Genomic DNA, 14,834 nt, shown 5'->3' on the forward strand with positions numbered 1-14,834 from the left:
ATGCAACTCTGACAACCCAGAGCTGGATTTTAACCTCACTGCAAGAAAGCAGCTCTGGTGGTGACCTCACCTTCAGCTCACTCCCCGTGTGGACACCTGTGTGGTCATGTTGCAGAGGAGCTCTCTTGGTCAGAGACAGCTCCTCAGGGTCTCCTTCATTGCAGCCAAGCACGGCGAGGCTCCAGGAACCACCAGAGCTGGGTTTGGTGTCTGCACGCCGCAGCAGCCACACGTTTGTGCCGATTCCTGGGACTCCTCCTGCACAGCGCCGTGTCCACGCTGGTGCAGACACACCCTGAAAGGCAAAGCCATTCCCAAACAGCCTTTTCATCTTTGTACAAACAAGATTAACCCCGGGACCTCTAGCCATGAGCTCCAAAAAGTACACTGGTGCCCAGAGTGGCCTTTGCTGGTGGTGTCATTACCTGCTCACGCTCTGTGTCCAGCAAGGAGCCCAGAAGGATCTGTCCCTCTGCTCTGTGGTCCTGCGCCGTAGGAGAAGCCACTGAGCAGACCAAGTGCAAAGGGCAGCAACTGGTTCAGGCACAGAGAGCTGTGCAGCAATGATGACCCCACCACCACCAGTTCTGGGACACGTTAAAATTCATCTCAGAGACTCTGAAGAAGGTTAGAAGAAGAGGCACATAGCTGAGTCACAAAGGGTATCCGTGCCAGCCCTGGGAAGACAGCACATGCTAAGGCGGCTTTATCAGGTTAGTTCTTGTGAGGTCCTGAGGCTTGAACTAGAGTTCAGTTTGTTTGATCTTTCCAGAGGTCACACCCACAAAACATGGACGTTTTTCAGTCACCTTCTGCACCACCACTGCACGTCCAGTCCTTCGCATTAGACTGGAGACCACGAGGAAGCATCTGGGCTGAAACAAACAACGCGCCCGTCGCAGCCGGAGTCAGATCATCCCCGCCTGGATGTCCTTCCGCCTCCCAATACAGTGCAACTCCATCGCTCACTTTGATTTCATCAGCAACTTTTGCCTTTATCCAGGATTAAAGAGCAAAGGAGCAGTTCCAGAAGCCAGAGGTAGGTGCACATCTATGCAGATCTGCACACGCATCAACCCCCAAGCCGTGCTCACAGCAGGATGCTCTCCGCTCCTTCTCCTTGCATCCTTTCCAGCACCAGCAGCGATCCAGCCTGTAACAACTCATCCTTAAACCAAGGTGGGAGACCAGAGAGGAAATAAAGATGCCACCACTTCATTTTCAAATGTCACATTTAATGTTTTCACCACTTGTACTTCAAATCTACATTTTACAAAGTGACCAGCAAGTGTGCCACATTTAACTGACCAACCTCTGAGATTTTACCTTTCATACCAGTGTCTTCTGGGGCTCTTTTTCATTCATCACCTTTTTTTCCTTTCTTTCTTTCTTTCTTTCGTTTTTTTCTCATTCAAGTGACTTTGAAATGCTTTCAAGTTGTTTGTTTGTTTGTTTGTTTTATTCATTCTCAGGAGCCTCATAAAAAACAAAGATATTGCACCATCTTTGTTCGCTTAATTCGACGCTTGTCTCTTTTTTCACAGCAAAATAATTACTTCATTGAAGTTAAAACTTCCAAACATAACTTACTAACAGTCTCCAATTCCAGCTCAGATCACTCTTGGTGAAAATACTCTGCTAAATACAGATAACTTACAATAACTTTAACAGTTAATTGTCCATAACAAACACCACGGGATTTTTGTTTTTTGTTGGTTTTTTTTTTGTCGTCGTCGTTGGTTTTTTTTTTTGTCGTCGTTTTCTTCTTCTTCTTCTCTCCAAGACCAATGCTCAAAACTTTTAAGACCACCCTTCAGTATTTCTTTGTACAGGTGAAAAAAAAACAAAAAACCAAAACAAACCACCCCCAAAAAAAAAAAAAAAGGAACAAACCCAACCCAACCCAAACAACACAACAGTCTTCAACGTCTCTGTCTCGGTTTAAATACAAAAGTTGGAAGGGGACATTCAAGTTTCAAGTCTCCACACTGAACTGAATTCAAACAAAACAAAACAAAGGAAAATAAAGAGAAAACCAACCCCCAAACTAAGTCAAAACAACAAAATGAAACCAAACCAAAAACAAACCACCACCCCCCCCCCCCCAAAAAAAAACAACCAACAACCAAATCATGTGGAGGTAAACAAACCAAGTTGTATACTCCAGGAGGTAGAGGCCTTCAATTTGTGTTCGTATATACATATGCACAGAATTCAGTGTTCCAACACAGAAAGGATTAGCCACGAAAAAATAAAGGAAAAGGAGAGGAACAAAAAAAGTTATTTCCTACTGTGACATTTCCAGACTCCCACAGCTCTGCCTAAAGACACCAACACAATCAACAGAATTCCCTATGTGCTTTTTTTTTTTTTTTGGTGGTTTTTTGTTGTTGTTTTTTTCTTTTCTTTTTTTCCTTTCATCCTTTAAAAAAAAATTTATTCTTTGTTTAATCCTTTTAATTTTTTTCCTTATTATTTTTCCTTTTGCCTTTTGCTTTTAGCTTTTTTTCCTTTTGCTTTTCTCTTCTTTCCTTTTGCCTTTTGCTTTTCTCTTTTTTTCCTTTTGCCTTTATCTTTTTTCCTTTTATTCTTTTTTCATCTTTTTTCCTTTTGCCTTTATCTTTTTTCCTTTTATTCTTTTTTCTTTTTTCTTTTTTTTGCTTTTATTTTTTCTTTTCTCTTTTTTCCTTTTGTCTTTTTCTTTTCTCTTTTTTCCTTTTGTCTTTTTCTTTTATCTTTTCCCTTTTGCCTTTTTCATCTTTTTTCCTTTTTTCTTTTTCATTTTTTTCCTTTTTCCTTTCTCTTTTTTCCTTTTTCTTTTCTTTTTTCTCTTTCCCCCTTTTTTCCTCTTTTTTTCATTTTTCTTTCCTCTTTTTTCATTTTTCTTTCCTCTCTTTTCCTTTTTCTTTTTTCTCTTTTCCCCTTTTTTCTCTTTTTTTAAATTTTTCTTTCCTCTTTTTTCATTTTTCTTTCCTCTTTTTTCCTTTTCTCTTTTTTTCCTTTATCTTTTTTGCTTTTTCTTTTATCTTTTTTCCTTTATCCTTTTAAAAAAAAATTTCTCCTTTTATCCTTTTTTCCTTTTATTCTTTTTTTTTCTTTTTTATCCTTTTTCCTTTCATCTTTTTTTTCTTTCATCTTTTTTTCCTTTTATTTTTTTCCTTTTATTTTTTCCTTTTATTTTTTCCTTTTACTTTTTCCTTTTATTTTTTCCTTTTACTTTTTCCTTTTATTTTTTCCTTTTACTTTTTCCTTTTACTTTTTTCCTTTTTTAAAATTTTCCCTTTTTTTTCTATGTTTTTTTTTTTTCTTCTCTTTCTCTCTTAACTGTCCAGTGCAGGAAAAAAAAAACCAAACACAACCAAAAAACCCAACCAAAAAAAAAAAATAAAAAAGGTTCTCACAAAATTTCACAGAGCTAAAATGTGCAAGCTAAAGTTCTCTCTATACAGCAATAATGATGTCAGGGAATCTCTGAAATTTGTAGCCCATAAATGGAATTATTTACACACAGAGAAGATGCATGCTGGGGAGGGGGGAAAGCAGGGAGGGGCGGGGGGGGAGGGGTGTTTATGTAAGAAAGAGCAGAAAAACCTTCTAAGAAAAATAGATTAAATATATATATATATTTATACTGGGGAAGGAAACAGAAGTTTAGTCTCTCCTAGTCACAAACTCATTCTCTCTACTCACAACATTGGGTTTGAGAACAGCACACGGCACCACCACAGCTCTACTCAGAAGCTATTTATAGGGTCGGAGCGCCAGGGGACCGCTGGCCACCTGCCGGCACTTCATGATTGGTCGCAGTCAAAGTTTTCTCTGTTGTTTAGTTTTAGAAACCACCTCCCACCCCCCCCCACCCCCACCCAACAAAATCTCCAGGAATGGCTCGAGAGCAAAAGGTCTCTTTTTTTTTTTTTTCTTTTTTTTTTTTTTTTGTACAATCTCACTTCAATAATTAAAAACAAAAAAAAGCAAAACAGAAAGGAAGGTGGAAAGAAAAAGAGACCAAAAAATAAAGAGAGGCTAAAAAAAAAAAAGACCAAAAAAAAATAGACCAAGAAAGACCAAAAAAAAAAAAAACCCAAAACCCAAGAAAAGAGAAATTAAAAAAAAAAAGAGACTTCAAAAAAGAGCAAAAACAGACCAAAAAAAAAAAACCAAAAAAAAGGAGACAAAAAAAAAAGACCAAAAAAAAGGACCAAAAAGAAAAAAAAAAAACAAAAAAAGAGAAATAAAAAAAGACTTAAAAAAAAAACAAAAAAAAAGAAGACCAAAAAAAGAGAAAAAAAAAGACTTAAAAGACTAAAAAACAGACCAAAAAATAGACAAAAAAAATAGAGACCAAAAGAAAGAGACCAAAAAAGAGACTAAAAACAAAAGACTAAAAAAGAAAAAAAAGACCCCAAAAAGAAAAAAAGACCAAAAAAGAAAAAAAAAAGGAGACAAAAAAAGACCAAAAAAAGATCAAAAAAACCCAAAGAGACCAAAAAAAAACCAAACCAAAAAAGAGACCAAAAAAGAGAAGAAAAAAAAATGAAACCAAAAAAGAGACCAAAAAAAAGACCAAAAAAGAGACCAAAAGAAAGAAGAAAAAGAGACCAAAAAGACAAAAGAGAGACCCAAATGAGACCAAAAAAAAGAGACCAAAAACAAAGGCTAAAAAAAGAAGACAATCTAAAATAAAATAATAATAATACCCAAGGAAAAGCTCCCCAAATTTGGTTCAATTCTGCTTGTTCTGAGCTGAGCCATCACAGCTGCACTCGAATTCATCCAACACGTGCAACTCTGGGTAAAATATTTTCTTCTAAAAGCACAACCACTTTCCCAAGATTCAAAGTCTAGTAGGTCTCTAAATATTATTCATATTGTACAAGTAGTGGTTGTTAATTTAAAACTTCATTAGTAAAATTACAGTACAAGCATTGATTAACCTCCAGAATTGCAAATCCCAGACTCCAGTGGAAAGCTACATTACATCTTCAGTAGTACACAATCTTCCACTTCACTCCCACACCAGTGGAGATGGAGGCATCTCAGATGGCTGAGCAACCGTGGAACTACAACGAGGCGACACAGAAAATCAGAGCTCATTTGCAGTAGCCAACAGACCAGAGAGTCAAAGCTCAAACACTGCCAGGAGAGCAAAACCCCACCCCCCAAACCCCACCTGGACACCCGAAGAACAACAGCTGACAGCAAACCTTGTCTGCTATCAGGGTTGGAGAGGGACCTCAAGGCTCAGCCAGTTCCAACCCCCCTGCCATGGGCAGGGACACCTCACACTGCAGCAGGTTGCTCAGAGCCACATCCAGCCTGGCCTTAAAAACTTTCAGGGATGAGGCTTCCACCACCTCCCTGGGCAACCTGTGCCAGGCTCTCACCACCCTTACAGTGAAGAACTTCACAGTATCACCATGGTTGGAAGAGACCTCAAAGATCATCGAGTCCAACCTTCCTAAGGTCTACTTTAAGTCTCCCCTCCTCTAGCTTGGATCCCTGTCACCTTATCTGCTGAGTTTAACTCCTTTGCCTCTCTCAGGCCTTCCTGCCCTGTTTTTACAGTGCAGTTCTGCAATCAAAACCCAACCTGCCAGCCTCTCAGACCTCATTTTCAGTCTGACTTCTGCACTGGTTTTGCAAAAACATTACTTGAAACTTTCACTGAAATTCTAGAAGAGTGCAGAAGAATGTTTACAGCTTAGCCACACCAGGCCTTCTTTTTTCTTTCTTTCTGTTTTTTTTTTGGCAGAAGCTATTTATGGACCTTCCCTGCTCTCAGGCACTTCAAACATTTTGGATGTGTGCACTTTGTACTACTACTAAATGTGAATGAAGATCAGATGTGATTACATACAGTTACCTAATAAAGCTCTTAAAAGCAGCAGACTGAGGGTTGATGCAGAGAGGCACTCTGTTTCCTTTCTGCTGTTCCAAAATGAACTGATGAATTATTTCTGTAGACAGGAGAGAAACAAAAAAAACAAACAACACACAACACCCAAAGATGAACACTTTTGGCCTCAGTAAAATGCAGTGCAGAGTGGAGGAAGGCAAAGCTTCCTCTGCTGAAGTACTTTTCAGTAAGGACAGAAGAACTCCAGCTTCCCTACAGCTAACCTGATGCCAAACCTCACAGCATAACCCCACAGAGAACTTGTACACAAGCACTGAAATAAATGTATGGAAGGAAAAAAATCCCTAATCTCCACTGTAGCACTGAGCTGAGGATAGACAGTCCTGGATTAACTCCTGGGTTTGGGGCATAACTCTTTGAAACACAAAGAATTCTCAACTTGGACTTGATTTGCAAGCAGCAGAACACAGCTCCTGCTATTACCCTGTCCAGTTTGATTCATGAATACACTTACTGCCACCAGGCACAGGCACAAAACTGCCACTTGAGATGATTAAACCAAAAAAGTGAATTTTCAGCAGCAAAGAGGGACCCTGTGCAGAGCTGCCAGATAAAACACCTCCTCATACACAAACACCAACAGCAGAGCCTGGCCACCGGCTGCCCCTCCGTGAGCAGCGGCGCTGGAATCCACACTGCCGGCAGCAAACTCTAAAGGCAGTGCTTAGGAGAACAGAGAAGGCAACGCAGCTGTGGACAGCTCTGGAAAGTGATGGCCAAAGAGAGGAGGGGAATGGAAACCAGAACAAGATAAAAAGCACAGAACATGCTGCGGACTTGGAGCAGCTATAAATGGGAATGGCAGAATTACAGGTCCAGGATGTATCTGGAGTCAGCCACGTTATCACAGCAACATAACGCAGTGGGTTTGTCCCAGAGGGCTGAATTGTTTGTTCCAAACTGCTGAGGTGACACATTTCTTCTCCTTCTCCTCCTCTTGAGTTATTTGAGCTGCCACCAAACAGAATCTAACCCCCTGCTACTATTTCTCATGCTGTATTGCTCTCATAAAAGCTCTGCTCTCCTGATTGGATCTGATCTCAAAAGAAACCAAGTCTATTTTATGGCTTATTTGCTGTGATGGAATCAGACTTCAAATCTCCAGTGCCACAAAGCAACTGCTGGCATTTTGTAACCATCTGCAGCAGCAGTTTCCTCTCCCAGGCACCAGGATTGATTTTCCTCATGACAGCGTGTCCTGACCCAGAGCACATCCTCTGCCCTGCTGCCAGAACCAGAGCAGCACCAGCAACAGTGACAGCGACAGCAGCTGCTGCAGAGGCACCTGGCAGGGACATTTCAGCCTGAGCAGGCTGTGATGGATGAGAGGAAATGTAGCTGGAGAGCAGCGAGAGAGCTCAGCTTCAGTTATTGATGGTGCTGACCCCCGCTGCAGCCCGGCTCTCACCCTCGCTGCAGCCCGGCTCTCAGCCCCGCTGCAGCCCGGCTCTCAGCCCCGCTGCAGCCCGGCTCTCACCCTCGCTGCAGCCCGGCTCTCAGCCCCGCTGCAGCCCGGCTCTCACCCTCACTGCAGCCCGCCTCTCACCCCCGCTGCAGCCCGGCTCTCAGCCCCGCTGCAGCCCGGCTCTCACCCCCGCTGCAGCCCGGCTCTCACCCCCGCTGCAGCCCGGCTCTCACCCCCGCTGCAGCCCGGCTCTCACCCTCGCTGCAGCCCGGCTCTCACCCCCGCTGCAGCCCGGCTCTCACCCCCGCTGCAGCCCGGCTCTCACCCCCGCTGCAGCCCGGCTCTCACCCCCGCTGCAGCCCGCCTCTCACCCCCGCTGCAGCCCGCCTCTCACCCCCGCTGCAGCCCGGCTCTCAGCCCCGCTGCAGCCCGGCTCTCACCCTCGCTGCAGCCTGGCTCTCACCCCCGCTGCAGCCCGGCTCTCACCCCCGCTGCAGCCCGGCTCTCACCCCCGCTGCAGCCCAGCTCTCAAGATAAAACCTTGCACCCCACAAAGGCCACAGCAGTGATTTCCCTGCCCCCTTGCTGCAACCCTTCAGCAGAAGCAGGAGTGCCATGGGGAACACTGACACCAGAGAAGGATGCTGCTGAGGTTCAAACCAGGAGACATCTGCACGTCAGCTTCTACCGCATGTGAGGGCAGAACATTTCCAAGTGATTCTGCTCTTCTGGTGACCAGAAAAGTTTTCTTGCACCTTCTGTGGAAGGAGACCCAAAGGAAACCCCCACCTGGGTTGTTTCATGCCTGCAGAGGTCCCATCCTAACTACGGCCTGCCCAGGGCTGGAGCGGGAAGGGAAGCGCAGCCGCCGGGGCTGCTCACGACTCACCTTTCACCTGCCGAACAGAACTGAGGTTCTTTTCAAAAGTGTCATCAAATTTGGGGTTAGTGATGGGTTCAAAGTCACTCGTGTAAACTCTCCCAGTGGATGTGGAAAAACAACATTTACACATACAGGTGTGGTATCGCAACCGCCCTTCGTCCAGGTACGGGTGAGCTAAGGCATCCTTAGCAGATATCCTCTTGGACTGAAACAGCACATTTAAAGAGAAGAAAAGGAGCCCAGTTAGGAACTTTCAGAGGCATTGGGAGAGTCTGAAGCACACTTACTCATCAATTAATGCCTAATTGTTTTATAACCCCTAATCACGTTAAGGGATTAGCTCACGCCAGCGCCTCAGGCCCGCAGAGGCTGCCACTAGGGGGAAGATTCTGCTCAGAAACAAGCAGCAGCACTCAGGTGCCATTGACCTTCCTGTGCCACAGCTGAGGACAGAAAAATGCTGCTGGGAAATTTTACTTTTCCATAATTACTTTCTCCAGGTAACCTTAAAACAATGAGGCCCACGATAAATCACAATGAGCCCCAAATCGTTTGAGGTTAGTGAGTGCAGCATTTGGTAGGTCCACACATTTTGCTGTGTCTTCAGGCACCTGTTTAAGGCAATCCACAAATTTAGGCATCACTGATAAGAGAGTAATTCAGGGTCTGGCATCTGGAGAAATGCTGCACACAGCCAGTGTCAGAAGAGGAGTGAGGAAGGAAGTGCAGGGAAGAAAAAGGCCAAAGCTGTGGGGTCAGTTACAAAGTCTAGGTCCAGGTTACTGCGATTTTGTTAGACCACAACCCCAGGAAAGTTCTCAGTCTCTGCCTGTCAAAGAGGAGAACACTTCTCTGTTCCTGAAGAGCTGCAGACAGAAGTGCTGCTGCAGGTGCAATGAAATCCATGGATTAATTAACCCCAGAGCAAAACACAAACCAAGAGGACAAAAGTGACTTGCTCAAAGTTCCAGAGCAAAAGCAGTGGCAAAGCCGGAAGCAAACCCCAAGTGTCCCAGTCCCCAGGATGTTGTTTAGAGTTGTTTTCATTGATTGGCCTGATGCTTTTAAAAGCCAAACCCACAGCTATGGAATGGGATTTGGGAACAGCAGCAGTGTTGAGGGGTTAGAAAGGAAAACAAAGGCAGCTTGTTTCTGTGGGAGTTCTGACTGAAGGTTTCTGTGGGGCTGCCCAGTAAAGTGATCTTCAGGTTAAAAAAAACCCATATCCCAGAGTGCTGCCTTCTGAATCCTTTATCAGCTCCAAGCTCCCCCTTCAACAGTGTCTATTTTTCATCTGAAATGGGATTTTTTTGGTGTGGCACTGACATCACTCAGCTCATCGATTCAGGTATCAGATTTTCCAGTGACAGTTTTGTGTAGGGAGCCCAAGGGATGAAATCCCAAATCCACAGCAGCACATTTCTGTCAGAAAAACAGATGCTAGATCCTGTTCTGTGCCTGTGTGGATGCAGCAGGAATTTTGTGTGTGTGTGTTGCAAGACCATGAACACCCACATGTCTCTAATTAGAACTGCATCAAAGTATCTGATGTTCTGCTACCTACACCTAGCTAGGAAAAGACAGCATGATTCATGAACACCCTCGGCTTTCCCACTCCATCCCAGCTCTCTTCAAAAGATCACTGGGTTTTAAATGCAGCCCCCCCACACCCCCCCATTCCGGGGGGAAATTAATTGACCAATTATAAGATGATGCTTCCAAGTCGTTCACAGACCCAAAGCACTGAGACGCAGCCCAGAAGAAGATCATTAAATAGTCCTTCACTTGACGTCTTCATTTAAGGAGCAGACAACAAAAGCTGTTCAAACAAGAAGCACCAGAAACCTTTTGAAATCATACTCACTGGATCAAAGACCAACATCCTGCAAAGGAGATGAACTGCTTCGTGTGTAGCTTGACTGGAGAGTGTATATAGGACAGGAAGGGATGGCTGTAGGGGAAATAGGAGAAAGAGAAGCGCAGATAAGTTGTCCTGTCAGATCCATCAGCAAGCAAACACTGCTGGAGCACGCCTGGCTCCATGGGCACCAAGGACAAATGTCTTGTTAAGAAGGACAGGCACTACCTAAGGCTTTCCTAGCCAATAATCACTGGTACAAGCCCCAGCACTTGCAACAGAGATCTCATTGATTGTTTTCCCCCTCTTAGTTCAGAGGTAATCCCTGGACAAGCCTAGGTTGTATTTATCTGTTTGTTCTTCTATAGAGACCCCCACTTTCAGCTGTGGCTGCTCACAGCTGTTTGGTTACTCACATCATTTCCAGTATTTCATTTTTCTGATCTCAATCACTGCCAAATTATGGATTATTTTGCTTTTCCTTACCCAGGCCATCCATGTCTAACTGGCAGTGACATGCAGCACAATTACAATGACCTTCAGGCACTCAGCCTTTTACACAGCGATAAATAGGCCAGCAAGCAGGGCTGGGGGGTCCGGGGAGGGGGAAGTGGGCTTGGTGAACTCCCTTTCCTTTACAGTGTGGGCCTGGGAGCATGAATTGCACAGGCAGAAAAAGCTGAAGCAGCAGCAGCAGCACAATTTGTGCCGCAGCAAGCCCCCCAGAAGCCAGCTCTGCTGAGCATTTCCCTCCTGCTTCTTCTCACTGTGCTCACTCACAGGCACACCAGCCTGCCCCGGCTGAGCTCCCAGGTTTAGCTCAGGGTGAAGAACCCTCGTGGCAGGAATACCCCAGTAAAGGCAGACTGCAGAGCCTGGGCACACCCAGCCCTTGGTGGCAGCAGGAGCACACCACCTTCCCCGTATCTTGGGAGCGGAGGCGTGCACGGATCCAGCTGTGGAGCACGGGGACTGCACAGCTGCAGGGCAAGGACAGCTGCTTCTCCAGGCTTGGCAGCACCAGCCAGCTCCACAGGCTGCTAAGGCTTCAACAAGACCTTACTGTGCGTAGGGAGTTGCCAATGGCACAAACTGACTCCAGAAGGAGTTGTTAACACTAAAGTAGCGACTTGGGAAGGTACCTCCCTGCCCCACAGCCTTGGCACAAGGGAAGGAGGACTGCCTGAAATCGCCTCAAATGACTAAAACTCATCAGCAATACCGTTCCTGTTGTTTGCCTCTCATCTCAAAGCATGAGCCAGATCCTGGACTCTGGAAAGTGCTTCAAATGTTTATGTTTTTTAAGCTACAACAAAGTCACTTTCCACAAAGAAGGGAAATATTGTCCTCCCTAACTGAGATGAAGAGCACCTGGCTGTAGACAGCTTTTAGGGACAGCAAACTGCAACCAAGTCCACAGCCAGAGACCAGAAACAGTCCTGATCAGAGCACTGGAAGTGGTGAAAACTGAACTGCTGGAAGATTTGTCATGGAATCAGCAGTGAGGGCTTTGAGCAAGTAAGATGCATTCCACTGGGTCTCTCCTTCCTGAACCAGAGCACACCAGGACCACAGCAGGCAGGGAACAACCTCCAAGGCATTTCACTTCTAGAGGTGGGGCAGCATCTGACTGCCCATGGAGCCCAAAGCCCTCCTGAATGCTGGGAATGTGAGGGAAGAGCCTCTGCCCGGGGCTGCCAGTTCAGCAACTTCCTCACTTCACTGCATGCAGTTCGAAGTGAATTTTGCCAGTACAAAGCTGGCAGTGTAGTATGCAAATGTTCCTTGAGCCAACACACAGTGGGGTGGGGGGTTGGAGTCAGAAACTTCAGGCATTGATCTGTTTTTACATAAAGCAGCAAAATGCTTCACCCCTCACCTCCCCCTGTGCTCACCTACATCGAGTAAAAATAGTTTGTGTGACAAAGTAATCACCAGTTTCCAACTTGGTTTTCTCTCCCTATTAATCTAATTAAGAAACTGGCAACATTGAGCTATTTATAACCTGGAAAATCTCCATTTTGAAAGATGAAAACCCAGGAATTTGCATTCAGACATGAAGAGTGCTTGAAGTTGGAGGCCGAGAAAGATCACCTCAGAAATCAGCTCGCTGCAGCCTGGCCCCTGCTTGCAAGGGGGGCAGCTGAGCAGCTCAGCTCCAGAGGGGGCTCAGCCTCTGTGGCACCCCATGAACAGTGAGCATTGATGTCCTCAACAGACACAGAACTAACTGCTCATGGCTTGTTTCCTGGGACTTAGGGGCCACAGGACATCAAATCCGTGCTGGGAACATTTGATACCACTTCACCTCACTTGCTTTTTAGTATTCCAATCACTCCCTGGGTCAAGGGACACAGCTTCACATCTACAAGGACAGCCTCAGCACTGGGATGAGAAAACCAGAGGACATTCCTGTCTCCATTTCAATTCCTGACAAACCATCCTGGCTTAACAAACTCAACAAACAAATTCCAGAGGCCTTGCTGACTGTGACCAGGAGCACAGCCACTGCCCTTTGGAAATGTCAAGCAATTATCAAATTATCAGCATGTAAAGGCAATGTTCTCAGTATCTGGATGTATTTGTGCACTGTTCCATGGGTTTATGTCTAAAGGGGATGGATTTCCCCCACCCTTAATCACAGTAAAAACATCCCAAAGCATGAAAGTGCATGGCTTCAAAGTTCCAACTCTTCCAGCAGGTGAGAGCCAAAAACTAGGCTTGGTTTGGTTTAGAACTGGTGGAAAAAGTCTTCAGGAAATCCTTCTCTTATTAATGTTAAAAGAAAAAAAAAACCACAAAACCCAAACCCCAACACAAAAACCAAGCAACAAACCAAACCTGTCATGAAGTGGAACAGAGACAACTTGATGTAGTGAATTGAAAGTGCCAGGGAGGCAGAACTCCCACGTGGCACTAATAGAGCAGAATTTATATTCAGTGCTCATTTCTATGGTAACCACTATTGTGGTGGGGAGAGAGGTGAGAAATGACTTCAGCACACAGCAAATAAAGATGCAAACTTAACTGCTGGCAAGATTGGCTGGGTTAACATGTTCAGGTTATTAATTCTGTTAATTTTTACTGGATGACAATCATAAAAATGCCCAGGCTGGCTGGATATATGGCTGGATGACTGCACTGTGCACTCCTGCACAAGCATTTCTTGCTGTCTGTTTCATCTGCCCTTTTTATTGGCCATTCAGCAGGATGCCATCCCCTTGCCTTTTCTCTCTGGTTTGGTTTTTTTCTGGTTGTTTCTTGGGGGTCTTTAAACTTTTACTTCCCTTTTGTTGAGTGTGGTATCTTGCTTTGCAGTATCTCATGAAGCCTGTCACAACTCAGGTCACTGCAGAGAGGTGTGAGGGGACCCTCTGGTGCTGGACTGCTCTCTTCTGGGTCTGAGTAGTGGCTGATTCCCATATAGAATCATAGAATTGTTAGGGGTGGAAGGGACCCCAAGGATCAGCCAGTTCCAACCCCCTGCCATGGGCAGGGACACCTTACACTACAGCAGGTTGCTCACAGCCACATCCAGCCTGGCTGCAAAACCCTCCAGGGCTGAGGCTTCCACCACCTCCCTGGGCAGCCTGTTCAACATCTAACACTTGATCCTGCCAGAGCAGAGTCCCTCCAGGGCCTTCTGAACTACACTGCCAGTTTTATGTCTCCTGCCAATACTATCACTTAAGCTTAACACCTCGGTTCGAATCGGCTATCAAAACACTGTCACTGTCACCAGGAGACTTGCACCTGTGCAGCAAGTCAAACCTCCACACGAGGCAGAAGGCAGACATGCACTTTCCTGGTGAAACTCCACCTTGTCTCAACAACCTGAGTACCTCAGAGCAGCCCAGGGCACTGCAGCAGCTCAGCCACCCCGGGGCTGGCAGCAGAGGCAGCTCTGAGACTCAGTGACCAAAGTGTGTATGAGCAAACACTCCACGAGAGTTTAGCCAAGATGTGACAGGCAGCAGTGACACAGCAGTGGTGGCCTGCTCTGAGGAGATCCTGCCTGCTGGCCTGTCCTGACCCAGCACACAGAGCTAATAGTCTCCAGCCCTACCTGTTTATGAGGACCCCTGAGTATATGTGCCTTGGCGCCTTCACAAGCCGTCCTCATCGCTTCCAGTGACGGCGTGCCCAGCAGGTCTGTGATCAGATCCAGCTGCAGGGAACAGACACACACACAGCTCAGACACACAGTCAGAGAGTCACCACAGAATCACAGAATCCTTTGGCTTGGAAGGGATCTGAGAGACCATCCAGTTCCAACCCCCTGCCATGGGCAGGGACACCTCCCAGGCTGCTCAAAGCTTCATCCAGCCTGGCCTCGAACACTCCAAGGGATGGGACAGCCACAACTCCTCTGCTCCAGTGTCTCACCACCCTCACAGTAAAGAGCCTTTTCCTAATCTGTATCATAAAATACATTAAGAATTTCAGCAGCTGATGGGAAATGGCTGCAGCAGGCTGGCAGAATCCTCTGCCAGAGTCCATCCAGAGTGTGGAATGTCACCTTCAGCAGGAGGCTGGCAGGTATTTGCACATCCTGTCAATCACTGTGTGTGATCTCACAGCTTTAATGCCAGGTAGCTTCTAATCTATAGATGAGCACAGCAACACTGAAGATAAACATTTTTATGTCAGCACATCTTGTTCCTTCTCTTAGACAGAAGGATAAATGCAGCCACCTCCAACAGCTTGCTGCAGGCATTATTGTCTCTGCTGTAAAAACAGCCCTCCAGACAGTTAGATACAGGTGGGT

At 45.6% G+C, this 14,834-nt stretch overlaps 1 protein-coding gene across 2 annotated transcripts in view; it reads right to left on the reverse strand.

Annotated features, from left to right (window-relative positions):
• Nucleotides 1-4,579: 4,579 nt before the first annotated feature.
• Nucleotides 4,580-14,834, reverse strand: part of NLK (nemo like kinase) — a 54,287-nt gene continuing 44,032 nt past the window's right edge. For both annotated transcript variants that reach the window (XM_054166792.1, XM_054166791.1), the window contains 5 exons: nucleotides 14,133-14,234; nucleotides 10,073-10,159; nucleotides 8,215-8,413; nucleotides 5,867-5,960; nucleotides 4,580-5,063 (listed from right to left, as the gene is read on the reverse strand). In XM_054166792.1, coding sequence (XP_054022767.1) covers nucleotides 5,009-5,063; nucleotides 5,867-5,960; nucleotides 8,215-8,413; nucleotides 10,073-10,159; nucleotides 14,133-14,234 — 537 coding nt within the window. In that variant the 3' untranslated portion in view covers nucleotides 4,580-5,008. The remainder of the gene's footprint in view (nucleotides 5,064-5,866; nucleotides 5,961-8,214; nucleotides 8,414-10,072; nucleotides 10,160-14,132; nucleotides 14,235-14,834) is intronic.

This window comes from Dryobates pubescens, chromosome 13 (genome assembly GCF_014839835.1).
Source record: "Dryobates pubescens isolate bDryPub1 chromosome 13, bDryPub1.pri, whole genome shotgun sequence".
Lineage (NCBI taxonomy): Eukaryota > Metazoa > Chordata > Aves > Piciformes > Picidae > Dryobates > Dryobates pubescens.